The 26,158-nt window shown below is 43.4% G+C and overlaps 1 protein-coding gene across 2 annotated transcripts in view; it reads left to right on the top strand.

Moving 5' to 3' along the window:
• LOC137372741 (MOB kinase activator 3C-like) overlaps window positions 1-26,158 on the top strand; it is a 76,301-nt gene that overhangs the window by 17,272 nt on the left and 32,871 nt on the right. For both annotated transcript variants that reach the window (XR_010975489.1, XM_068036934.1), the window contains exon 2: window positions 3,054-3,620. Coding sequence is in view for 1 of the 2 variants with exons in the window: in XM_068036934.1 (XP_067893035.1) it covers window positions 3,203-3,620 (418 nt within the window). In the remaining variant the exon portion in view is untranslated. The remainder of the gene's footprint in view (window positions 1-3,053; window positions 3,621-26,158) is intronic.

Consider the following 26,158-nt stretch of genomic DNA (forward strand, 5'->3'; position numbering starts at 1 on the left):
TTGTTGTAAAAACCCATCTGGTTCACTAATGTCCTTTAGGGAAGGAAATCTGCTGTCCTTACCTGGTCTTGCCAACAAGTGACTCATGACCCACAGCAATGTGGCTGACTCTTACATGCCCTCTGAAATGGCCTAGCAAGCCACTCAGTTGTATTTAACCACTACAAAGTCAATAAAAAGGAATGAAACCGGACGGACCACCCGGCATCAACCTAGGCACCAGAAACGACAACGGCAAACCCAGCCCTGTCGACCCTGCAAAGTCCTCCTTACTAACATCTGGGGGCTTGTGCCAAAGTTGGGAGAGCTGTCCCACAGACTAGTCAAGCAACAGCCTGACATAGTCATACTCACGGAATCATACCTGACAGACACTGCCATCACTATCCCCGGGTATGTCCTGTCCCACCAGAAGTCGTGTTGTGTGGCACTATCACCGTGCTAAATGGGATAGATTTCGAACAGATCTAGCAATGTAAAACTGGGCATCCATGAGGCGCTATGGGCCATCAGCATCAGCAGAATTGTATTCAACCACAATCTGTAACCTCATGGCCTGGCATGTCCCCCACTCTACCATTACCATCAAACCAGGAGACCAACCCTGGTTCAATGAAGAGTGCCGGAGGGCATGCCAGGAGTGGCACCAGGCATACCTCTAAATGAGGTTGTCAACCTGGTGAAGCTACAACCCAGGACTACTTGCGTGCCAAACGGCGTAAGCAGCATGTATTAGACAACGCTAAGCAATCCCATAACCAACGGATCAGATCTAAGCTCTGTAGTCCTGCCACATCCAGCCGTGAATGGTGGTGGACAATTAAAAAACTAACTGGAGGAGGTGGCTCCACAAATATCCCCATCCTCAATGATGGGAGAGCCCAGCACATCAGTGCGAAAGATAAGGCTGAAGCATTTGCAACAATCTTCAGCCAGAAGTGCCAAGTGGATGATCCATCTCGGCCTCCTCCTGAAGTCCCCAGCATCACAGATGCCAGACTTCAGCCACTTCGAATCACTCCGCATGATATCAAGAAACAACTGAAAGCACTGGATACTGCAAAGGCTATGGATCCTGACAATATTCCGGCAATAATACTGAAGGCCTGTGCTCCAGAACTTGGTGCGCCCCTAACCAAGCTGTTTCAGTACAGCTGCAACACTGGCATCTACCCGGTAATGTGGAAAATTGCCCACTATGTCCTGTACACAAAAAGCAGGACAAGACCAACCCGGCCAGTTACCACCCCATCAACCTACTCTCAATCATCAGTAAAGTGATGGAAGGTGTCATCAACAGTGCCATCAAGCGGCACTTGCTTAGCAATAACCTGCTCAGTGACGCTCAGTTTGGGTTCCGCCAGGGCCACTCAGCTCCTGACCTCATTACAGCCTTGGCTCAAACATGGACAAAAGAGCTGAACTCAAGAGGTGAGGTGAGAGTGACTGCCCTTGACATCAAGACAGCATTTTACCAAGTATAGCATCAAGGTGCCCTAGCAAAACTGAAGTCAATGTGAATCAGGGGGAAAACCCTCCACTGGTTGGAGTCATATCTAGCGCAAAGTAAGATGGTTGTGGTTGTTGGAGGTCAATCTTCATCTACAAGATACGCTGCAGCAACGCACCAAGGCTCCTTATAGACAGCACCTTCCAAACCCGCGACCTCTACCAACTGGAAGGACAAGGGCAGCAAATGCATGAGAACACCACCACTTGCAAGTTCCCCTCCAAGTCACACACCATCCTGACTTGGAACTATATGGCCGTTCCTTCACTGTCGCAGGGTCAAAATCCTGGAACTCTCTTCCTAACAGCACAGTGGGTGTACCTACCTCACATGGATTGCAGCGCTTCAAGAAGGCAGCTCACCACCACCTTCCCAAGGGCAATTAGGGATGAGCAATATATGGTGGCCTAGCCACCGATGCCCACATCCCATGAATGAATTAAAAAAAAGGAGCCTTTGTGCATTGCTGCAATGCATCTTGTAGATGGTACACACTGCTGCCACTGTGCGTTGGTGAAGGAGGGAGTGAATGTTTGTGGATGGGGTGCCAATCAAGTGGGCTGCCTTGTCCTGAATGGTGTCAAGCTTCTTGACTATTGTTGGGGCTGCACCCATCCAGGCAAGTGGAGAGTATTCCATCACATTCCTGACTTTTGCGAGCTTTCTGGATTGAAAAGTATGATACCCCTGTATCTCATATTCTCCTCTAGGGCCACTCCTGCTTTTGACAGTCTTACTACTGTGTAATTTACTCCTGCAGAATACAGGTTCCTTGCTGGAAATTAGTCAAATGTGAACAGTTAGCAAGATTTATCACTGAAGATGAAATCATGGAGTTAGGTCAAACGATCTCTCAAAATTCTCCTATTCCTCCCTCACACATTGATTATACATTAAAAATCCTATGTCCACACATACTCCCTCTCAACTTTCCATTACAAATTCTTATGTCTACATTTATACTGGAAACTGCTTATGTAAACTTGTCACACTGTACTTACATCCTCCCCGCCAGCTGTGGCATTCTCCCATCTCAGTTTGGTGTGTCTCAGTTCCTCGATCTGCTCTGCAGAGAAATGCCTTTGATCCAGCCAACTTGGCACTGCTTCCCAAATTGCCGCAAGTTTTCTTTGACTTTAACTGTCAGTAATAATACAAACTTGAAGTATTATTTCAAAATAAGGACAGCCTGTATGAATTTAAAATGGAAACTGCACCTGGTGCAATTATTGCCCAGTTTCTAACCCCAGTTCATCTGTAGACTACACTACAGCATGACTGCTCATCTGAAACACCCTGGCAGGCTGTCTGCTTTATACAGTCGACATAGCTATAATAGAGTGAGAAATGAATGTTTTTTTCATGAAGAGCCTTCAGAGAATTTAATATTTTTACTTTTACCTTAGCATTACACATTACAGGTGTAAATCCTGATATAATAAGAGCTTTAATGTGAAGTGGAGTGCCAATCAATCGGGTGCCTTGATAACATTACTGGAACCTGTCTTACTGATGAATAATAAAAGCTTCTTCTCTCTTACAGAATACTCAGATTGCTGCAGTAAGTTGCGGAGAGCGAACTGATCAGGAAGTTATTAAATAATATCAACTTAAATCAAGAAAAATAAGCCTTTTTTTTATATTGAACCTTGTTTAAAGGAGAGATAGACACCTTTCTGTACATTTTGAAAGATGGCCCTTTGCCTGAAGCAAGTCTTTAATAAAGACAGGACTTTTCGACCCCGAAAGAAGTTTGAACCTGGAACTCAACGCTTCGAGCTGTACAAGAAAGCACAGGCCTCACTTAAATCTGGCGTTGATCTCAAGACTGTAGTTCAGCTTCCTGCAGGGGAAAATTTCAATGATTGGATTGCAGTTAACACAGTAGATTTCTTCAACCGTATCAATCTCATCTACGGTACCATTTGTGAGTATTGTACCGAAAGGAGCTGTCCCATCATGTCAGGCGGGCTGAAATATGAATACAGGTGGCAGGATGAGAACAAGTATAAGAAACCAACCAAAGTAACTGCTCCACAATATATGAATTTGCTCATGGACTGGATTGAGGCCCTGATCAATAATGAGGACAACTTTCCCACTCGAGTTGGTAAGATTTCTGAGAGAAAAATAACAATTTGTGATTGAAGAGATTAAAGTTTTAGATCAACATTGGTAGAATCAGCTAAATGTTAAATAAAAGGTATAATGTGAAATGTTTTAAATCCATTGAAATAGAACTACTGCTGTGTTACTCCCATGCCACAGTTTAGAATGTGAGCCTGGTAAAAATGATCTATTTTTGCCTATATTTTGGTTTGGTTGTTGCCCTTGTTTTTTAAAAAAAATCAGCCATTGTACATAGGTAAAGTCTTGCAAAGTCTGTCTTGAAACAAAGGGGGAGACTTTGAATTGACGGTCACCAGTTTTTCAGCTGGGGACCCTGTGCACCCATTTGCGCACCTGAACAAACTTTCGGACAAGTCTTAAATGAGCACCCAAAACTTCTGCCCAAAACAGATAGAAGACTGTTTACGTATGCAAATCAGGTTCCTACACTTGTTTTAGGGACTCAAATACAAACTATAACATGAAATACAGGAAGCATGCCACTTTGTCCAAGCGTTTAGAAGCCGAAGCAGTGGTCTTTATAGAGGAGGTCTCTCCCAATAAGTGAGATTTTTTTTTTGTTTTTCTGTAGATTTTTGTGGGGCCAGGAGAAGAAGTGTCAACAAGCTGCCACTGGCCCCCCCCCCAGTAACTACCCTTAAATATTTTAATTACCATTTTGAATACTTCTGATGTGCTCTGCATGCTTACAGTGGAGCCTGATCCAAATTAGCAGGCAGCGCACTTCTACTGCTGAACGGGTGCCACCCTATATTTTGGATGCTTAGGTGCCAATGAATTTCTAAGCCATAGTTTTATTGAATTGTGGAATGATTATAATTTTAAAATAGGTTACTTTAATTCCATAGAACTCATCGAAGAGGGCACTTTCAATATTGAACACAATTTTGGTCATCGATTAACTTTCAGATAGGCTTGTAGTACCCTGATCACAACTTTCAAGAAGAAATGTGTAAAGCATGCTTGAAGCATATAAATCCCTCCATCTCCAAACTTTGAAAGGCCTAACCCACGATCTATAAAAGGACCACCGGAGGCCTCTTCCCAAAGGATATTTTTTTTTAAGGTTTTTCTGGGCTGGTAGGAGTAAAAGTGCTCTTTCTAGCCTTTCCAAATATTCCAATCCACTGCCAATTTATTTTCGTTCCTTGGCATCTGCTTCCCCTCCAACAGGCTTTATCTGCCAACCATCTACATGCAGTAGCCGAATGATTTTCCCTCAACAGGTCAGTGAGCTGCAGTGGGGCATTGTTTTGGCACCTGCGGCTTGCTGAGAAACTGGTACTGAAGCCGAAACCTCAAAGTGATTTGGGCCTCCCGACTGCCACAGGCGCAACTCCCGGCCCTCAACCGTGGGTCACCCACATTGACAAAATGTGGTATACGGTCAGGGTGAATAACATGGATTGCAATATGAGTCTCTTATTTTAAAATCTCACTTGCCTGTCCTATGGCTAATGTGCAAGTTTTACCTGTGGTATTTCAGGAGTTTAAATAATTCTGAGAGTGTATTTGTGAATTTGTTTCTTGGACAAATAGCCCGAGTGGCCTTTGCTTGTTCTATATTTAACTCTTACTTCTAAATCGAACAATGACAGAGAATGATCAGAGATAATAGTGCAAAATTACCATGTGCCCACTGTCATCTGACCTGTTTGTCCGAAGGGCATCCATCGCCTCTTGTTTTCCAGTTGAGCGTCATAGCACTTTTTTAATCAATTAAATTGTGTGTGTAATGCTCCTGCAAAGCTAATCATTGGAAGGAGCTGCTGCAGTGCAGACTAGATGCAGGCAAGATAAGTTTGTGAGCTGATTTTATTCTGTTGTCTTAGTGTTGCCAGCTCTCACTGTTAATATTTGGTGGGCCAGTGTCATGCAGCCAACACCAACTGCAAACTAAGCTGTTTGCATTGTATAAAGGAAGACCAATATGAACATGGCAGAACAGCAGAAACAGCTGGTTCCTGCAGTATGGATGATTCCTAGAGCTGTGGGTTGAGTTGATTAGAAGAATACAAAGTGCTGGCATCAAAAATATAGGTAGAGTTTTGTTAGTAAATATACCAGAATATGATCAAAATGCTGTATTATTGTACAGTTTAAAGTGTTATACGGCACTGATATTTATCAGAAAACTGAAAAAATAATGGTTTAGAATTTGTTGACAAAAGATGTTTTTGTATTCATGGTGATGAGAGATCAGGGAAATTGGTTTATAGCAGATGTTAGTAATTTTTTTTGACAACGTGAATCCCAGATGTTGAATTCCAGAAATGATCAGTATCACAATTTCTTTTTAAGTATATGTAAACAAATCTTTTAAATAGTCAGGATACCTTTTCTGCTAAGAATTTTTCCTAGTTGTTGATTAAATTCGCTGTAGTTAACAGAGAAAATAAAATCATCTACATCGTTTAAATGGAGTCTGTGAGGATTTCCATACAGCAAATGGGTAACCAAATAGGTCTTGAATACATGAAGTATAGCATCCCAAATTGCACTGGGCTTACTCAGCATGCCCTTTGTGATGCATTTTGTGTGGACTGATTGTCTGGCTCAGAAAATGGGCTGGCGGCCTGCTCCCAGGCATCAGCTATTACAACTATGAACTTCCGCAAGGAGGTGTACGTGTGTGAGAGAAGCTTGAAGCGACTAATACTTCAAATGATCCTGCATCATGTTTTCCTTTTTCTACGGTGAAATGCTTGTCCTTTTCTCAGCTCTTCTAAGCCTATCAACTTAGATGTGTGGACGAGAATACGATCACTATATCCTATCAATCTTTTGTATAGTGTATTTGGCATTGTATCAGCTAGCAGAAATTCTTAATTCTTTCCTTGTTTACATATTAGATGAACCTGTCCTACAAACAAACTGGTGTTCAGCTGAGCCACACCACTGTGAGCTCACCCTGAGATTGAATCTAGTTTGTTTTGCGTAAGCTTTCTGGAATCATTCCTTAAGTGATGGAATTCCAGTAATGGGGGTTGGCAGGACCATTTCAAGTGCCTAATTCTATTATTACACAAGATGCTGAAGTTTTCTTCTGTTAAATATATTTATAAAGCTGTGCCAACCGCGCATTAATTATTTTGTCACTGAGATTTGAGACAAATTGTTTGTGTGACAGAAAATGACATCTGTAATTTTGTAGGCAGTTCATCTTTCTAATTTGAAAGGGGAATTAATTTAAATCTAATACTTGAACACAACTGGAGTTACTCACTTTCCTCAGGCAATTTAAATAAATTAGGGGGGTTTCATAATGATACAAATTGAACATGTTTCATTGAAGGTACAGCTAGATGGCCTGAATGGCCTTTGTTTCGCTTTCTAAATTTTGCTGTTTTACAAGTAAAGTGTTCATGTTGACCAGCAAGAATTCTGTTCCTTTTGAGAGTGTAGACTTGAGCCTTAATTGGCACTGTGTGAGCATCAACCAAGGGATTACACTTCAGAAAGAGAGAAAAAGCTCTCATCCAATATAACCACCTGTTTTTTTCTTTGTTTTTATGAACTAGTTCTCATCAGAGACTGTTCAAAAGCTTATCATTATACTCCGGCCAGCTTATCCCACCTCTTTGTGGTACTTAATCATTATCCCAGCACTACTTACTGCCATTGAAACTGGCATGCTGCTAACTTTAACTGCTGCCATGTAAACTACATTACTGTTGCTATTTTCCTTCTCTGCCAATTTGATACTTAGGGACTTAAAAAAAGGAAGCTGTGCAATCAGTCTCAAAAACACTGACACCTGTGTTCAAGAGAAGCATTAAAAATAATTTTTAAAATTTTACATTAACCAAATGTACCTGCTCTAGTGTAATAAATGAATTTTGAAACAATGAATTATTCAGAAACATAGGGGGGATTTTTATGCTCTCCTCCGCGGCGGGTTTGGAGGCAAGGTGAGCATTAAATTGGGTGGGATGGTGGTGCAGAGGAGGTTCCCCGCCACCATCCCGCCTCTGTCAAAATTTAGTCCAGGGCAGGAGGCCTGTGAATGGCCTTCCTGACCTGCCGCCAATTGAGACCCTTAAATGGGCAATTAACCCCAATTAAGGGCCTCTTCCCGCCACAGCCACAATTAGCCATGCAGCGGGTGGCCCTGTCACCGCACGGGAAGCATGGTGTAGAAAACTGTGAGGGCTGCTTCTCAACTCGGGGGTGGGAGGGCGGGGGTCTCCCGTTAAAAGGCACTTAGTGCCTGAATGAGGGACCCAGCATCGGGAAGGGGTGGCCTGCTGAGAGCCCTTGCTATTGACCTCCCAAACCCCCTCCCCGCAACCCCCACCCTGCAAGACCCCTCCTGCCCTGACCTACCTGTGGCCTGGGTCCAGCGACGTTCCTCAGCCTCCGGTAGGTGTTCCTTCAGCAGCAGCCACCGCCTCCACGGGCGAGACTTCGGGCAATGGAGTCCTTGATCCTGTGGAAGGCCCGCTGCTGTCCACTTAAGTGCCTGATTGGCACTAGATTATGCGGGCCTTCCAGAAAGAGGCGATGGGGAGATCTCGGCGTCGCCCTTTCTGGACGTTGAGACCCTCGTCGCCAACATAAAATCCCAGCAATTATAATTAGTGTCATATAACGAGTAGTAAGTACTTATGAATCACAATATTGCGATTCACAATATTGTATATTTACTATATTTCAACAGTGTTAGGTCCATATTCGTTGCTGGCTTTATTCATTTAAAATATAGTGCCCATGGGCCCAGATTAGGAAGTGTCAGTACAGATTTATGAAAGGGAAATCATGTTTGACAAATATATTAAAATGTTTTTGGGATGTAACTAGCAGAGTGGCTAACAGGGAACCAGTGGATGTAATGTATTTGGACTTTCAGAATTTGGTCAGGTGCCAAACAATAGATTGTTACAAAAGATTAGGTCTCATGGGATTGGGAGTAAAATATTAGCACAGATTGAGGATTGGTTAATGGACAGAAAACAGAGAGTAGGAATAAACAGGGCATTTTCAGGATGACAGGGTGTAACTAGTGGAATGCCCCGAGGATCAGTGTTGAGGCCTCAGCTATCTACAGTCTATATCGACTGTAATATATTCAAGTTTGCTGATGAGGAAGACATAAAGAAGCTACGTTATGTGATTGGACAAGAAGGTGGCAGCTGGAGTATAATGTGGGTAAGTGTGAAATTGTCACCTTTGGTAGGATGAATGGATAAGCAGAATATTTTTAAAAAGGTGAGCGACTAGTAAACATTGAGATTCAGGAGGATTTGAGTGTTCTTGTAAATGAATCACAGAAAGTTGACATGCAGGTATAGTAAGCAATTAAAAAGGCAAATGGTATGTTGACCTTTATTTCAAGGGGGTTGCAGTATAAGAGTAAGGCGGTCATGCTGCAATTATATAGGGCCTTGGAGAGACCATATCTGGAATACAGCTTTTGTTTCTACCTAAGGAAGAATATACTTGCTTTGGAGGGGGTGCAACAAAATTTCACTAGATTGATTTCTTAGATGAGAGGGCTGTCCTAAGAAGAGAGATTGAGTAGAGTGAGCCTATATTCTATGGAGTTTAGAAGAATGAGAAGTGATCTCATTGAAATGTACAAAGTTCTTAGAGGGCTTGACAAACTAGTTGCTGAGAGGCTATTTCCCCTGGCTGAAGAGTCTAAAACTAGGGGACCATCGTTTCAGGATAAGGGATTGGCCATTTAGGACTGGGATGAGGAGAAATTTCTTCACTCAGAGGGTTGTGAATCTTTGGAATTCTCTACCCCAGAGGGCTGAAGATGCTCAGTCAATGAGTACATTCAAGACTAAGATTGATAGACTCTTGGGCACTAGGGAATTAAGGGGTATGGGGATAGGGTGGGAAAGTAAAGTTGATTTAAAAGTTAAGCCATGATCTTACTGACCGGTGAAGCAGGCTCAATAGGCCATAAAGCCTACTCCTGTTCCTGTTTCTTATGTTCTTATTAACTGTATGGGGGGAACTCAAAGGGGGTTCTCCCCATCGCTCACCAGAACTTTGATCGATTTCCTGTGGAAATTCACTGCCTATGTAGTCTTTATAACAACAATTTTACTGAACATCTGTGACTAAATGTAGCATACTAACTACATTATATGAAACACAATGGGGGCTAAATTAGATAGCCCCCGAAAACAGGTGCGGGGATCCCGATGCGAAATTAACCTGCACCTGTTAATTGAAATGCAGGCAGCTTACCCACTTTTTGCTGCATTCTCATTAGAAAGATTGCTGCATGCAGCCACATTAACCACACTGTTTCTGGGCTGCATGCATCAGCACCGGGCCCAAATTCATAACCTCCTAGCACACCTCAAAGCTAGCACGCACTACTTAAATCTAGCCTGCACCTCTTAAAGGGGAATTACATTGTGGCTGGAGCAATTGCTGGATGTATGACCTGGGAAACGGGAAGAATGGCATAACATGGAAGAGAGCAGTTTCCAAGGTTTTGGACACTTCACTGGAGGCCTTAGTGGAGGAAGTGGAAAATAAGAGAGATGTCTTGTATCTGCAGCAACCAGAAGGTCCTCCAGACACGTGCTCAAAAGGCAGCCAGAGGTCAATCCCTGGAGTCTGGTACCGAGGGCCTCGATGCAGTACTCTGAAAGGTTTACTGACCAGGTTTAGTGGACACATCTTTAAATGCCATATCCCACCAACTGCACCACTAGCCTCAGACACTTCTCAATTCATCACATCCCCATCACTCACCTAACAACAGTGTCCTAGGCCCAACAATCTTCAGCTGCTTCATTACCTTCCGTCCATCATAAGGTCAGAAGTGGTAATGTTCGATGATGATTGCTTTATTTTGTTTATTCTTTCATGGGATGTGGGCGTTGCTGGCAAGGTCAGCATTTGTTGCCCATCCCTAATTGCCCTTGAACAGAATGGCTTGCTAGGGCATTTCAGAGTGCAGTTAAGAATCAACCACATTGCTGTAGGTCTGGAGTCACATGTAGGCCGGACCAAGTAAGGACAGCAGATTTTCTTCCCTAAAGGATATTAGTGAACCAGATGGGTTTTTAAGACAAATGATGATAGTTTCATGGCACCATTACTGAGACTAGCTTTCAATTCCAGATTTTTTAAATTAAGAAAATGAATTTAAATTCCACCAGCTGCCATGGTGGAATTTTAACCCGTGTCCCCAGGGCATAAGCCCGGGCCTCTAGATTACTAGTCCAGTGACATTACCACTATGCCACCATCTCACCTTCAGTCCCATTCATAATTCCTCAGATAATGTAATAGTCCATGCCCACATGCAGCAAGACCTGGAGAACATTCAGGTTTGGGCTGATAAGTGGCAAGTAACATTTACACTACACAAGTACTAGGTAATGACCATGAGAGAATGTAACCATCATCCCTTGATATTCAACAGCATTACCATTGCTAAATCCCCCACCATCAACATCCTGTGGGTTACCATTGACAACAAAATTAACTGGACAAGCCATATAAATACTGTGGCTACAAGAGCAGGACAAAAGCTGGGAATTCTGCAACAAGTAATTCACCTCCTGACTCCCCAAAGCTTGTCCACCATCTACAATACACAAGCCAGGAGTGTGATGGAATACTCTCCACTTATCTGGATGAGTGCATCTCCAACAACACTCTGGAAGCTCACTCGGATTGGCACCCCATCCACCACCATAGACATTCCCTCCCACCACCAGCGCACAATGGTTGCAATGTGTACCATCTACAAGATGCACTGCAGCAACTTGCCGCAGTTCCTTCGACAGCACCTTCCAAACCTGCGACCTCTCCCACCTAGAAGAATGAGGGCAGCAAGCGGAAGGGAACACCACCATCTGCAAGTTCTACTTCAAGTCACATACCATCCTGACTTGTAAATGTATCGCCTGTCCTTCATCGTCATTGGGTTGAAATTGTGGAACTCCCTCCCTAACAGCACTGTGGATGTACCTAAACCACACAGACTGCAACTGTTCAAGAAGGCGGCTGACCACCACCTTCTCAAGGGCAATTAGGGATGGCAATAGATGCTGGCCTTGCCAGCATTGCTCACATTCCATTAACGAATAAAAAACTATCATTCAGATCTCATACCTAACATTCATATGTTTTACCGCACCCTTACACATTTAGCACTGCTGCAAGCTTCACATAGACAAATCACAGCCTGCACACACTGCCAGCTATTCAACCATAACAGCCACATCACCCAGACAGATTGCATGACACTCACTGACACACTTCCTTTTCTCTTGTACAATCGGAGGCAGCAAGAGCTAACCGGAGGGGGTCAGGCACACCTACATGTTCTAACCCCCATGGAGAATTTGGTGCTCCCAATTACTGGAACAGCAATTGCTGAGCCTGTGGTCGGTGGTGGGGCTGAATCATTTGAAGATGATGGTATCCTCATAGCTCACCCTCCTTCTCACACATCCCACTTCCTCCTCATCGCACAATCTCTTCTGACTTCCAAGCTGCAGATGGTGCAATCATACACCTCTTACTTTCTACCCCTCCCCCACTTGTACTTTTCTCCTTTCAGATACCCAAGAAGTGCAACCTGGCCAGGCAATGGAGGAACAGCAAGAAGACAGTGATGGTGAAGACATATGTCATTTGATTTCACAGTTGCAGACACCAGCTCAGACACTGCATATAATTTAGAGGATAACATAGAGGAAGGATCTATCTCTGGTTAGACGCACTGCACAAAGTAAGCTGCAGCCAGGGTGGAGGCAAGAACAGTGCAGGCTGGAGGGAAAGATTGCATGTGAGTTCTGCTGTAGAGGACTTAGATGACGACTTCAGTGGCGCAGGCTACAGAAAAAGGCTGAAAGGTCTGCACAATGGAATGCTTGGTGTATTGGAAAGCCTGCCAGAAAGCCAATGTTCAACACCCAGGAGCACCGAGGAGTCCGTCACCAACTTGAGGGCTTTGCACAAATCTTGGATGCCATCCTTTCCTGCATGGGAAGTGGTGGTTAACTCTTTGTGCGCACTTTTGTGGGCCAACCATGATGCAGCGTCTGATGGCCAATGTCTCAGCTTCCATTGCAGCACATGCAGCTTCCACTAAACGTCTGAGTACTGCAGTGGAAGCTCAGACTGAAGTCATGCAAGGTCAGCTTGCTCTCATGCCAGCTCAGATTGCTGCCATCATGGCGGATTACAGTGCTCAACAGGGCTTTCTGGGTTTCAGAGCAGTCCAGCAATCTGTTTTCCAGCAGATTACTATGATTGCTGAGGCACCACCCCAGGGGAGCGCAATGGCTTCATGGATCACAAACCTGCTGTCCTCTCTCAGGATGACAGCATTCGTGTTCCCGCCCCTGCCACTCCGCCAGTGCCCTTGCTGTTGCCTGTCATCCAGCCAGCCCAGACTACTGCCGCCCATGCTGAGATGGTGAAACCAACAGCTGTGCCTTCGAGGGTCAGATCTGCTCGAGGTCATCCTCCAAAGCCACCTGCAGTCTTTCACCAGCCATACTGCAGCCACTGGGGTAGCACTGCATAGGAGCACTGGGACAGGCAAAGGCACATGGAGGACAGGCACTAAGGAAATGCACATGGCTGATTAGTTGAGTTTTGTATGCAATATGGCATAATTTTATTTAAATATTTGTTTTGGAATGTTTATTTTGTGGCAGCTTTTATTTTTGCATTGTGATCAAAGAAGTGATGGTCAGTGGGGAGGAGGAGTGCGGGACTGTTGGCAAATGGGGAATTGGGGTCGTGGTTACTTGAAGTGAGCCCAGGCAAAAAGGGGCTGGAAGGTTTCTGCCTCTCTTCCTCTTCCTTCTCCTTCTGCTCCTCGATCTTCTGCTGCTCTGCGTGGCCTCTATTCATTCTCCCAATCATGCTCAATTCCAAGGGAAAGGTGCACTGGGGTGCTCATGTCTGGCAGCAATTGGTTTGTGCAGAAGCCTTGGCTGCAATTTGACATTGCCAAAAAGTCAGAGGTGAGCCCACCTCTGTCGGGCCTGGGAACCACGCCAGGGTTTTACATGGCCCAGGCCCTTAATTGACCTCGGGCGGGTCTTCCACCCCTTTGAGGCAGGAAGTCCAGCCTCCAAGAGCTGCTGGCCAACCACTGGAATGGTTGAAGAATGGTTGACAAAAGAATGTAATGAGTGAGGAAACAAGCCTGTCATTGTACTTTTAGCAAATAAATAGTTAGATTGCCTACTTAAGTTATACATTTATTTAATGGTTATATATGTATTTGATGGTCAGTTGATTTGAACTCAAACCTGGGTTTGAATACAGACCATACTGAGAAGTGATGAAAGTCTCCTCTCTGGGTTAAAATCTCTCTGTTCATCCAAGTCCCTGTTTGAAGTAGATCTGTCTGTCTGAGATAGATCTGATTACAGGCATCCGAAGGTGTGATTACATTTGTTACGAACAAGATTTACAGTTTAAAAATAAAATTTTTTCGACTTCAGTGTTTTAAAATGTCTGATGAACATCTTTTTGTCATATGGTATAAACTTCTATCCTTTTTGCAATTGCTATGTCCTATTTGGTCTGTAGGTGGCAGGCAAACGGAACATATCCAGGCTTTGCACCTCTTTTGAATTAACAGAAGTGTGGAGGGGAATTCTCCCCTGGTGCATTCTCCATGGCAACTCCTTGACCAATCAGAGTCGACTTGTCAACCAATCAATACCCTTTTCTCATGCAGTATAAATTGTTGCTGCCTTTGAAATTTGGCATTCTGGCATCTGTCCTGATGAGCACAGGACGAAAAGCTTTGACAGATTATTTATTATTTCAGCAATTTGAGTACCCTAATTTGTTACCGCAACTCTAGCGCTCCACAAAATATATGCCCACCTATTACTGCCATTGCTTAGCCTTGTTTGGTTCGATGCTATTCGGAATGTGCAATCCGCCGCAACTGTATTCTATTCTGGATCAGTCCAAAAATTCGGTGTAGAATACCAGCAAGTAAACTTCACACCTCTGTGCTCACCAGCTCATGGATTAGTGAGAAGTTATGGGTGGGCAAGATCAGAAGTGGAAAATCTGGCCACTATTTTTAACAAGTGTATTGCCACCTGGCTTTGATATGGAGAAATTTGTTGAATTTGGCTAACTTTTTTGTTAGCATCTTAGTGCAATTTCTCCATGCTGTTCTGTCCTTCCAGCATCAAATTCTGCTCTCATTACACATGCCCTCCTGCATTCTGTTGTTATGCTACATAATATATAAACAAAACCAATTTTAGTTTTCTTGTAAAAGGGGGAAATATTTAGGAATGGTCCTGTGCAGAGACTAATGTCATCTTGCTATTTTTATTCCATCCTGTCTTTGTGGGGAAATTGCTTTTGGATGTCTTTTGTAATACCCAGCAGGATTACGAACTTTCTGTGTGTGGAACTGCCTTAATGTACAAATTCTAAATGCATGATGTTTGAGAGCTGTGACTGAACATGAAGGCAACATGAATTACTAGCAAACAGTCATATAGATCTTCATCTGTACACAATTATTATGCCAAAGCTCTATAGATATGCCATTGAATATAACAGATGCACTAATTTGGAGTAATAAACCACTTAATGTTATTTGAGATGAGGTGACAAGTGTACCTCATGGATATTAGGACCACTGATCAGGCAGTCAAGATATAACTGTCAAATGGTATCAACTCATGAAGGACTAATGGTCTTGCTGAAATCTATCAGCTAGTTATGATCTTCCTGAACTTGAAGCCAGAACTGCTGATAGGCATCCAGAATTAATGTATGTCACCATGGTCATTATGGAGCAGGAGGAACCTAGGATGCAATGAAGTAAAATCAGATTATCTTTTCCTTAAGTTAAGAAAATAAATAAAAGCAAAATAGTGTGGAGGCTGGAAATCTGAAATAAAAACAGAAAGTACTGGAAACGCTCAGCAGGTCTGGCAGCATCAGTGTAGAGAGAAACAGAGTTAACGTTTCAGATCTATGACCTTTCATCAGACCTGCTGAGCATTTCCAAGACTTTCTGTTTTTATTGAAGAAAATATATATCTGATAACTTTCCTTCTGCCGTTCCCCCGGTTATTGTTGGAATTATGATTAGTGTGGTATTCGTTATAAAAATGAGGAAGGAGAAACTAGTAGAATTCAATTCACTCTGCAGCAAATGACTCTTATATTGGATAAGCAAGTCAATGGGGTTGCCTAGGTGCCTCGTGCTATTAGAACATGTCACTTAATGAAGCTTATTTCCATTTCTCCTTAAAGGATCTGTATGAACATGAAAGCTTTTCAGTCCAATGTGAATGTGTTTAGTTGCTGCAGCCCTTCTACATCACAGCTCAGGATTATGTAGCCGTTCCTTCCACAAAAAAACTTGGACAAAAACAAATATACATTTTGGGCAGAAGCTTGTCTAAGAGGCTGTATTATCTTCAGACAGCTCACTGCTGGGTTGGTCAACCATAGGCAGGTGAAAAATGGGATGGGAAGTTATTTTCCCAAACAGTAGCCCATTCATTAGCAATGTATGAGCAGCCAAGAGACATCTAGCGTCTTAGTGCTGACAGATTTCTTTCATCTGTGCCAGTCTTTGAAGGGAATCGACATAGACATTAGAAGTCAGGCAACAGAAAGGTTACAGCACGAAGGCTGCGAAGAAGAAATAATCTCTGCACTGTTGACAGGACAGTTAACACCACTCAAATTGATGGGTGCAGTTGCAGCACAAGTTAGGAGTGTTGACAGTAGGAGATAGCAGTTCACTTGAGCAGTGCCCCTGCCACTGGAGACAGTATCTGTCTCCTCCATCACTGGCAGTCAAGCAGATTCATACAAAGACATAAAGTTCCACTTTCTATGCCTGTTCCTCAAAGCAACATGTTTCGCCATTTGTAATGATTGCAACATGTAACAACTTAATTTTCAGTAGAAAAAAATAAATCTTTGTGACTAATTTAAAATAGGATAGAAATCACTTGGCAATTGTTGTGCTATTGCCTTTTTGTCAGCAATAAGGTACCAGGCAATCTTGAGTTGAAAGGTAAATAAATTGTGGGATCTTTATTTTGAAGTAACAAATTTATAAGAGAATTCTATCATACACATGTGACTAGGTAATCAACACAACTCCAATTGCACTACGACGTGTTGGATGACATCACTTCCTGTGATACTGTGTGAGGTATTCAAACTGTTAAAGTGATATCACAACAGCAATAATGTCAAATGAATGCTGAACATTTTATTTTGCATTCCTCAATGCGGGATTTTAACAGATGGTGTTAGCTTATTTATGTTAACTTGAATACCATACTACTACTTTTATTTTCATGCTTACAATATCACTATCCCTTCCAGGAGAAATTGTATATTTGGTTTAAAAGGCAGAATTGCAGTAAATTCCAAACTGCTGGAAAATGCACAAAATATAGTATTAAAAATAAAAACTTGCTCTGAGTTTTTTTTATTTGTTCTTGGGATGTGAGCATCACTGGCAAAGTCAGCATTTATTGTCTAACCCTAAGTGCCCTTGGGCAGGTGGTGCTTAGCCACCTACAAAAGAGTGGCTTGCTAGGCCATTTCAGAGTGCAGTTAAGAGCCAACCACATTGCCCTTATATCCCCATGCACACTAATCTTCCACATTTGACATGGACAGTCAGCATCTTGGGCAGCCTGATTAACATTTTAGCATTTGAAGGTACAACTGGGCACATCTTCCTCCCCCATTTGTCTGTCTCCTCCTGTGTCCTGTAGTTACAGCAGTCGATAGTCGCCCATTCTTCCTCTTCACACCACTCATAGCTCTAATGCCCTGGATCACTGCTTTTGTACACTGTAGGTGGAAACTGGAGTACCTGTCTACAGCATGTAGAAGAGGCAATCCCAACATTTACGCAAGAAGCATACAAAGAGGAGAAGGACTTGTCCAGTGCATTAGCTACTGGGCTCAGCAGGAGCAGGGCATGTGGCAGGAAATGGATATTCAGTGGAGGGGAGTGAATGCACAGCATGGGAAAGGATGGAAAAGAGAGGAAGGAAAATGAAAGGGGAGAGAACGGAACAAGTTGCTTGATAAGTGGCAGGAGGAAATTGCGTAACACAGGGGGAATAGATGGGGAGGAGGCAATGGACAACAGAAAAGGGGGTGAGGGAAGGAGTAAGATGAAGGCAAAAGAGAAAGGGGAAATCAAAAGCAATGAATAGGGAGATAAATAGATAGTAATCAGAAGAGGGGGAATGGATGGTAATGAAGGGGAGAGGAAGGTAGGCAGAAGCTAGCAATGGTGTTTGGAGTGGAGGGGAAAGAAAAACATAGAATGGTGCTCGGGGTGGGGGAGCAAAGAAAGTGCCAGCATTAACTGAGGGACTGTGGGGAGAGTAAGTTCCAACATGCTGTTGAGCAACAACTTGTATGGACAGAGTGAAATAAAGTACCAGCTCAAGAAAGTCAAAGTGGGAGAAGAGTGCAGGTTGAATTAGACAGAGAGGGGAGAGAGATAAGAATGGCATGACAAAACGTGAATAATATTTTTCTCATCTTCATACTCTTCCCTTGGAGAATAGTGTGAAGAAGTGGAAGAATTCACTGGCTGATTAACATTCAGACAGAACACAATGGGAATGGTCCTCCATGGCCATAAGCCCATAATCATCATTTTGCTATCTGACAAGTTAGTTTTTCCTATACATCTCCCACAATACATACGATGGTGGTGGGAGTTGGGGGGTGGTGGGGGATGGGGAGTGGGGGGGTGTACCCTCTCCCATTTGAATGCCAACCTAGAATTCAGAGAGGGGACTATCTGACTGTCTGAGGTCAGAATGCTACCACTAAACCAAAGGCTCACCCCACTGGAATTTGGTTGGAGAAGAGATTGTCTCTGTGATTGGATGCAATGCAATATCTCTGTGACCTGAGTCCGGAGATGGTAGAGCACCATTGTGAACTAGGCTGGTGGAATATTTGGATGTGGGAGAATGGTTTGGTTTGTGTGTCAAAAATCCAAATGCCAGCTTGATTTTTTTTTGACTATTAAAAATTGTGGTGTATAAAAACATTTAAAATTAACTAGAAGGCATAATTTTGAGAGCAAAGTTCAAAATTTTCTTGGGAATATGTCTCTAGATATCATGATGAAAACCACACCTGCAAAGAATGAGGCATATTAATTTCATCATATGGAACATTAATTTTAAACTCTTACTGGACTGAAAACATGGCTGCACCTGCATTCTAACAGGACAGTGGCTGGAAACATTTGCATTCTAAGAGACAGTTGCCTGGAGAAGACAATGGAGCTGCTCCCTGATTCAATTAACCCAAATGGATTTTGATCACCAGACATTGAATGTGTGAAAGTCAGCATTCCAGCCCTCTCCTGAGGATGTCTACTAAGATTGAAAGAATCCACAAAACCGCACCAGGATTTTTTGTCCCAAAAAAAAGACCTAGTCACATGACTGGCCTGCTGGCCCAGGTTTGGTTTGAATTGTGTTTACAGAACAGTTTGAGGTCAGGCTGCAACCGAGCTTGAAAATACAGCGTCGCCCTCTCTCTCTCTCTCTCTCTCTCTCTCTCTCTCTCTCTCTCTCACACAAAAAGAACAAACAGCAACTGGATTTCAAGAAGACAGAAAACCATCAAAACAAGTTTGAAAGTGTGTACTGGGTCCCAACAAGACAGCAAGATCAAACTGCAATCAAAGACTGTACATCAAACTGAAAATACAATAAATGAACTCCAGCTATTGCTTCAAACTTTCCCCTTGATTCTTTCTCCTTTTCTGTCTCTATTTGTGTGTGTGGTCATCGCGTATGCATGGTAGTGTGGTCATGTTGCGTATATTTTAGTAGTTTTAACAGAATTAGAGTTTTAAGGTTAATAATCTTACACCTTTCTTGTTTAAATCTAAGAAAACCTGTCTGGTTGATTTCTTTGCCATTATAATTGGAGAGCAGTGAACAAGGGTTCACTGAGGGGAAGCTAAAAACACAGCGTTTTTGCATTATTAAGTCATAACTTTCTAATTGGCACATCTGGTTAACTGCCTGCCTAATGCACTGCAGGAGATATGACGATCATCTCTTCACAGTTTAGGGGCTGAAGTGTGATTATCATAGTCGCACTCTGATTGAGAGTTGCACTCCTACTGATCAGAAGATGGCACATTCCCATTTGAGTGGCAGTTACATGAAAAATAACCATGTATCGATCAACATCAATAATACCATTACATTTATGTACTGCATTTATTTTGTGACATTGAAGCAGTTGGTGAATAGCCAGGTCTCCAAAAGCTCAAAATATTTTAAACTACGGGTGTTTAAGTTCTTTTATGTTTTGGTCATGAGATATTGAGTTCTGGGGTGTATGCTCAATCCTGCAAGCTGAGTGAAATTTGGCCATTTGGGAAATAATTGAAGGTTAGCAGAGAAGCCTGCTGTAGTGTGGTGTTGTCAAAGTGGAATGCCATCAGTCTCACTTCAGCACGTACAACTGGCTTCCCCGATTTAGATTTGGTCAGTGGAGCAAATTATTTTCCCTTGTGATATTTACTCCACAGGATAAATCCCTCCTCAGCATGGTCTACATAAACATAGCAACTTTATTCATTTGATTTTTAGATTGCAATTGTAATCCTGTTCCTTAGAAGGCTATTGTATTCAGTCTTTTATTTAATAAACAATAGGACGGTGAAGCGACTAAAAAAAATGTATATTTAATTAATAAAATTACTGCTTCAATCTCATTGAAATATGTTCTTATTAGTGATATTATTGTGAAATGACATAAGGGTGGACCACTTTAAGGACTGCAAGTGAACATCATCAGAGGAAGTGATATCGAGTTACAGGTGACCAGTTAGTTGTGGATGGAGCCCGACATAGTAAGACGTATTCAGATGTGCTCCTGTAGTCAATAGAGCTATTATATACATATATATGTTCCAGTTCTATTATAATAAAACCCTACATTTGTTTTGCATATTACTTGTCTTCCTGTGACTCTTAAGAACAGATCACACACCAAAGGACAAGGAATATTACAATTATCATCCAAAAAATAGCCCAGCATAAAAACCCTGTTTTCCTATTTCTGGAAAAACAGTATGAAAATAAATCAATAAATGGCCTTGTTTGGGAAAATGTACATTTATAAGACATGGACTCGGGCTTTAAGGTACCAGGGCATTCTGCCTAGTGTGAAGTTGTGGGAGCAGGGGTCTAGCCTCACTCATTGCTCATCCACAGTTCCCTTCTCCTCCCTGGCCCCTTCGGCTCTTCTGCTAAATGCCTGCCACTCCTTCCTCATTCATTTGTGTTAGCCAGGGCTCAGTTGCAGCTTGTAGAATGTTGTGGGTTCAAGTCCCACTCCAGAGACTTGAGCAGAAAATATAGATTGGCACTCTAGTGCTGTACTGAGGGAGTGCTACACTATCAGAGGTGCTGTCTTTTGGATGAAATGTTAAACTGAGGCTCCGTCTACCCCGTCAAGTGGCTGTAAAAGATCCAACAGCGCTGTTACTAAGAAGAGCAGGGAATAATCCTTCATATCCTGGCCAATATTTATCCATCAACCAGTATCACTAAAACAAATTATCTGGTGATTGTCACATTGCTGTTTGTGGGATCTTCCTGTGTATAAATTGGTTGCTGCACGCCCTACATTACAACAGTGACTACAATTCCAAAGTACTCCACTGGCTTGACGCGATTTGGGATGTTCTAAGGTCATGAAAGATGCTATATAAATGCAAGTCTTTCTTTTACACAATTGATACCTTCATTTTCTGCAACACAACTCCATCTTTACAAACGGCATTCTGCTCACACTGGCATTGCTGCTGTTCATCCTGTGACAGATGGGCAACAACATGCACTTTGCCCTCACAGGTCCATCTTGCCCTCCCACGTACCACTGTGCCCCCACCCCCCCATAACATGGTGGCACCCACCTGCCAACCAGTGGTGTCAGCTAGGCTGACCTCCGCGCAGTGTGCTTCCTCCCACCCACCCTTGGGGCCAAGGCTGGATGGACGGAGAGGATAGTTTATGCCATTCACAACTGCATTCCCAGCACTAAGTCAAAGAGCAGCTGAGCCATTTCTCTGCTGAGAGGCCTGTTGTTATGCTCCTGTTTCTTCTCCAATTTTGAGAAGTTAAGTACTCAGCCAGGAGCCAGGCCTGCATCAACAGTGCAAAGTGACTTGCTCTTTGGTATGATAGGTGCAGCATGCTTAAAGTTGGTACTTGGAGAGTAAATTGACCCTCATATTACAAGAGCACATGTTATTCTTATTTTCTCCACAGGTGGCACTCAGCCTCTCATAAGAAGCACCAGGTAAAAGGCATTTTGATCTAGTTTTTATATTCATAAAACTGATTAAAATGAATGAGTTACCCTCAGCATTACAGTCAAAAACCTATGCCACTATTTCCTCTGACAAACCACGAGCAAAGTGACAGGAGATTCTCTAGTGTATTAATATTAATAGTAGACTAATTTTTGCACTTTATCATGACTGCTAACCAGGACGAATTATCATCTCAATACCTTCATTTGCAAACCAAGTGTCCTCTTTTGAGATAAAATAATTGATAGTTTCCTGCATCTGCTATAAAACCTGACAAGCTCATTCATAACTTCCAATTTATTTGATTGACCTTAATTAATTTGAATACAAAAGTTTAATAAATTAATCATGTGTCCTATTTAATGAAGCAATCACTGCCAAAATATAAACTTTGATTAATGTACATTGCCCATCTTGAAAAAGAAAAAAGTCTATTAAGACATTCACTGGAAACAAGTACTACATTAGCATTACAATGCCATACAGAAACCACAAAGGCTCCGACCAATGTTTCAGTCTTCTATAAAAGCAAAATACTGCACTTGCTGGAATTCTGAAATAAAATAAAGTGCTGGAAATACTCAGCAGGTCTGGCAGCATCTGTGGAGAGAGAAGCAGTGTTAACGTTTCAGGTCTGTGACCTTTCATCAGAACTGGCAAAGGTTAGAAAAGAATTAGGTTTTCAGCAAGTGAATGGGGTGGGGGGGGGAGTGCGTTGTTGGGGGGAAGAGAACAAAAGGGAAGGTGTGTGACACGGCAGAGGGCAGGAGAGATTAAATAACAAAGCTGTCCTGGGACAAAGGCAAATAGTGTGTTAATGCTTGTGGTGAAAGACAAAATATTAGTCCAGAGAAAGTGTTAATAGCAGAATAATGAGCAGCTCTGTCTACATGAAAAACAGACACATGGTGAAAAAATAAAATAAAAAATATAAAAATATAGAAAAAGGCCAGTCATGCTCTGAAGTTATTGAACTCAATGTTCAATCCGCAAGGCTGTAGAGTGCCTAATCGAAAGATCAGGTGCTGCTCCTCGAGCTTGTGTTGATGTTCACTGGAACACTGGAGCAGGCCAAAGACAGAAATGTTGGCATGAGAGCAGGGGGGAGTGTTGAAATGGCAAGCAACCGGAAGCTCGAGCTCATGCTTTCGAACTAAGTGGAGGTGGTTATTTAAAGAGTTTTCTTGCTCTTGCAGAAAGTGAGCGTATTTATTCCACAAATTATCTGATAACTTGTGAGAGTTTTGGAATCATAAGGGTAATTTTTAGAAACATAGGGGTTAGTTTTAACCCACAAAAATAGGTGGATTTGGGTTAGGTGGGATGTTAAAATTTTAAAAATCTCAATCCCAAACCCAACTCGCCCCAAACCTGCCCACTCGCTATATAAAGCCCTGGTTAGACCGCACATTGAGTACTATGAGCAGTTCTGGACACTACATAGAAACATAGAAAATAGGAGCAGGAATAGGCCATTTGGCCCTTTGAGCCTGCTCCGCCATTCATTATGATCATGGCTGATCATCAGTAACCTGTTCTCGCTTTCCCCCCATACCCTTTGATTCCTTTAGACCTAAGAGCTATATCTAACTCCTTCTTGAAAACGTACAATGTTTTGACCTCAAACAAAAACAAGAAATGCTGGAACCACTCAGGAGGTCTGGCAGCATCTGTGGAAAGAGAAGCAGAGTTAATATTTCGGGTCAGTGACCCTTCTTCGCAACAGACAAATATTAAAAATGTCACAGGTTATCAGCAAGTGAGGTGGGGGTGGGGCAAGACATAACAAAGGGGAAGGTGTAGATTGGACAAGGCCAAAAGGTCATGGAGCAAAGGCAAACAATATGTTAATAGTGTGTTGAAAGACAAAGCATTAGTACAGAAAAGGTGTTAACGGACTGAATATTGAACAGCAGCAAGTGCAAACATGAAAAAAAACAGTGGGTAAGCAAACTGAACAAACTAAGATGAAATGAAATAAATGCAAAAAAAGGTTGTAAAAAGTGTAAAAAAGAAAAAAAGAAAAAACAACTAAAAATGAAAGTTAAATGGGGGGCTGTCATGCTCTGAAATGATTGAACTCAATGTTCAGTCCGGCAGGCTGTAGTGTGCCTAATCGGTAGATGAGATGCTGTTCCTCGAGCTTGCGTTGATGTTCACTGGAACACTGCAGCAATCCCAGGACAGAGATGTGAGCATGAGAGCAGGGGGGAGTGTTGAAATGGCAAGCAACCAGAAGCTCAGGGTCCTGCTTGCGGAATGAGCGGAGGTCTTCCGCAAAGCGGACACCCAGTCTGCGCTTGGTCTCCCCAATGTAGAGGAGACCACATTGTGAGCAGCGAATACAGTATACTACATTGAAAGAAGTACAAGTAAATTACTGCTTCACCTGAAAGGAGTGTTTGGGGCCTTGGATAGTGAGGAGAGAGGAGGTAAATGGGCAGGTATTACACCTCCTGCGATTGCAGGGGAAGGTGCCATGGGACGGGGACGAGGTGGTGGGGGTAATGGAGGAGTGGACCAGGGTGTCGCGGAGGGAACAGTCCCTTTGGAATGCTGACAGGGGAAGGGAGGGGAAGATGCGTTTGGTAGTGGCATCACGCTGGAGGTGGCGCAAATGGCGGAGGATGATCCTTTGGATATGGAGGCTGATGGGGTATATTCCCCCTTGCCGTGTATTCACTATACCCTCTGACCTCCCCCTCTCTGATGCTGAATGTTCTGTACTCAGAAAAGGTCTTTGTTTTATCCCCTTACGCCCCCACCTCAATGAATTTCACGCTCGGCATGACGTTGAGCTCTTCTTCCGTCGCCTCCGCCTCCGGGCTCACTTCTTTGACCAGGAGTCCTCCTCCCGACCAGCAGACCCATTCACCCGCCTCCAGTATTCTCCCTCTACCTGGACCCCTCCCCCTGGCCACTTACCCGCTCTTGATCTCTTCATTGAAAACTGTCGGCGAGACATTGGTCATCTCAGTATCTTTGCCCCCCTCACTCATTCTAACCTGTCCCCCTCTGAACTTGAGGCACCCCGTTCTCTCAGGTCTAACCCCAACATGGTCATCAAACCTGCAGACAAGGGTGGTGCTGTTGTTGCATGGCGTACCAACCTCTACCTTGCAGAAGCTCAACGCCAACTCACAGACACTTCTTCCTACCTCCCTCTGGACCATGACCCCACCACCGAACATCAAGTCAGCGTCCAAAGGACTGTCACTGACCTCATCTCCTCTGGAGATCTTCTCTCTACAGCTTCCAACCTCATAGTCCCGCAACCCCGGACAGCCCGCTTCTACCTCCTTCCCAAAATCCACAAACGGGACTGTCCCAGCAGACCCATTGTGTCAGCCTGCTCCTGCCCCACTGAACTTATTTCTTCCTATCTTGACTCTATCTTTTCTCTGCTGATCCAGTCTCTTCCCACCTACATCGATGACTCTTCTGACGCCCTACGTCATTTTGACAATTTCCAGTTTCCTGGTCCCAACCGCCTCCTCTTCACTATGGACGTCCAATAGTTCTACACTTCCATCCCCCACCAGGATGGTTTGAGGGCTCTCCGCTTCTTCCTGGAACAGAGGCCCGACCAGTCCCCATCCACCACCACCCTCCTCCGCCTGGCTGAACTTGTTCTCACATTGAACAACTTCTCCTTCAACTCCATGCACTTCCTTCAAGTAAAAGGTGTCACTATGGGTACCCGCATGGGTCCTCGTTATGCCTGTCTTTTTGTGGGATATGTCGAGCATTCTTTGTTCCAGTCCTACTCAGGCCCCCTCACCCAACTCTTTTTCCGGTACATTGATGACTGTATCAGTGCCGTTTCCTGCTCCTGCCCCGAACTGGAAAACTTGATCAACCTTGCTTCCAATTTCCACCCTTCTCTCACCTTTACATGGTCCATCTCTGACACTTCCCTTCCCTTCCTCGACTTCTCTGTCTCCATCTCTGGGGAAAGGTTGTCTACTAATATCCATTATAAGCCCACCGACTCCTAAAGCTACCTCGACTACACTTCTTCACACCCTACCTCCTATAAGGACTCCATTCCATTCTCCCAGTTTCTCCGTCTTCGACGCATCTGCTCTGATGATGCTACCTTCCATGACGGTGTTTCTGGTATGACCTCCTTTTTCCTCAACCGAGGATTCCCCTGCATTGTTGATGACAGGGTCTTCAACCGTGTCCGGCCC

This window comes from Heterodontus francisci, chromosome 8 (genome assembly GCF_036365525.1).
Source record: "Heterodontus francisci isolate sHetFra1 chromosome 8, sHetFra1.hap1, whole genome shotgun sequence".
Lineage (NCBI taxonomy): Eukaryota > Metazoa > Chordata > Chondrichthyes > Heterodontiformes > Heterodontidae > Heterodontus > Heterodontus francisci.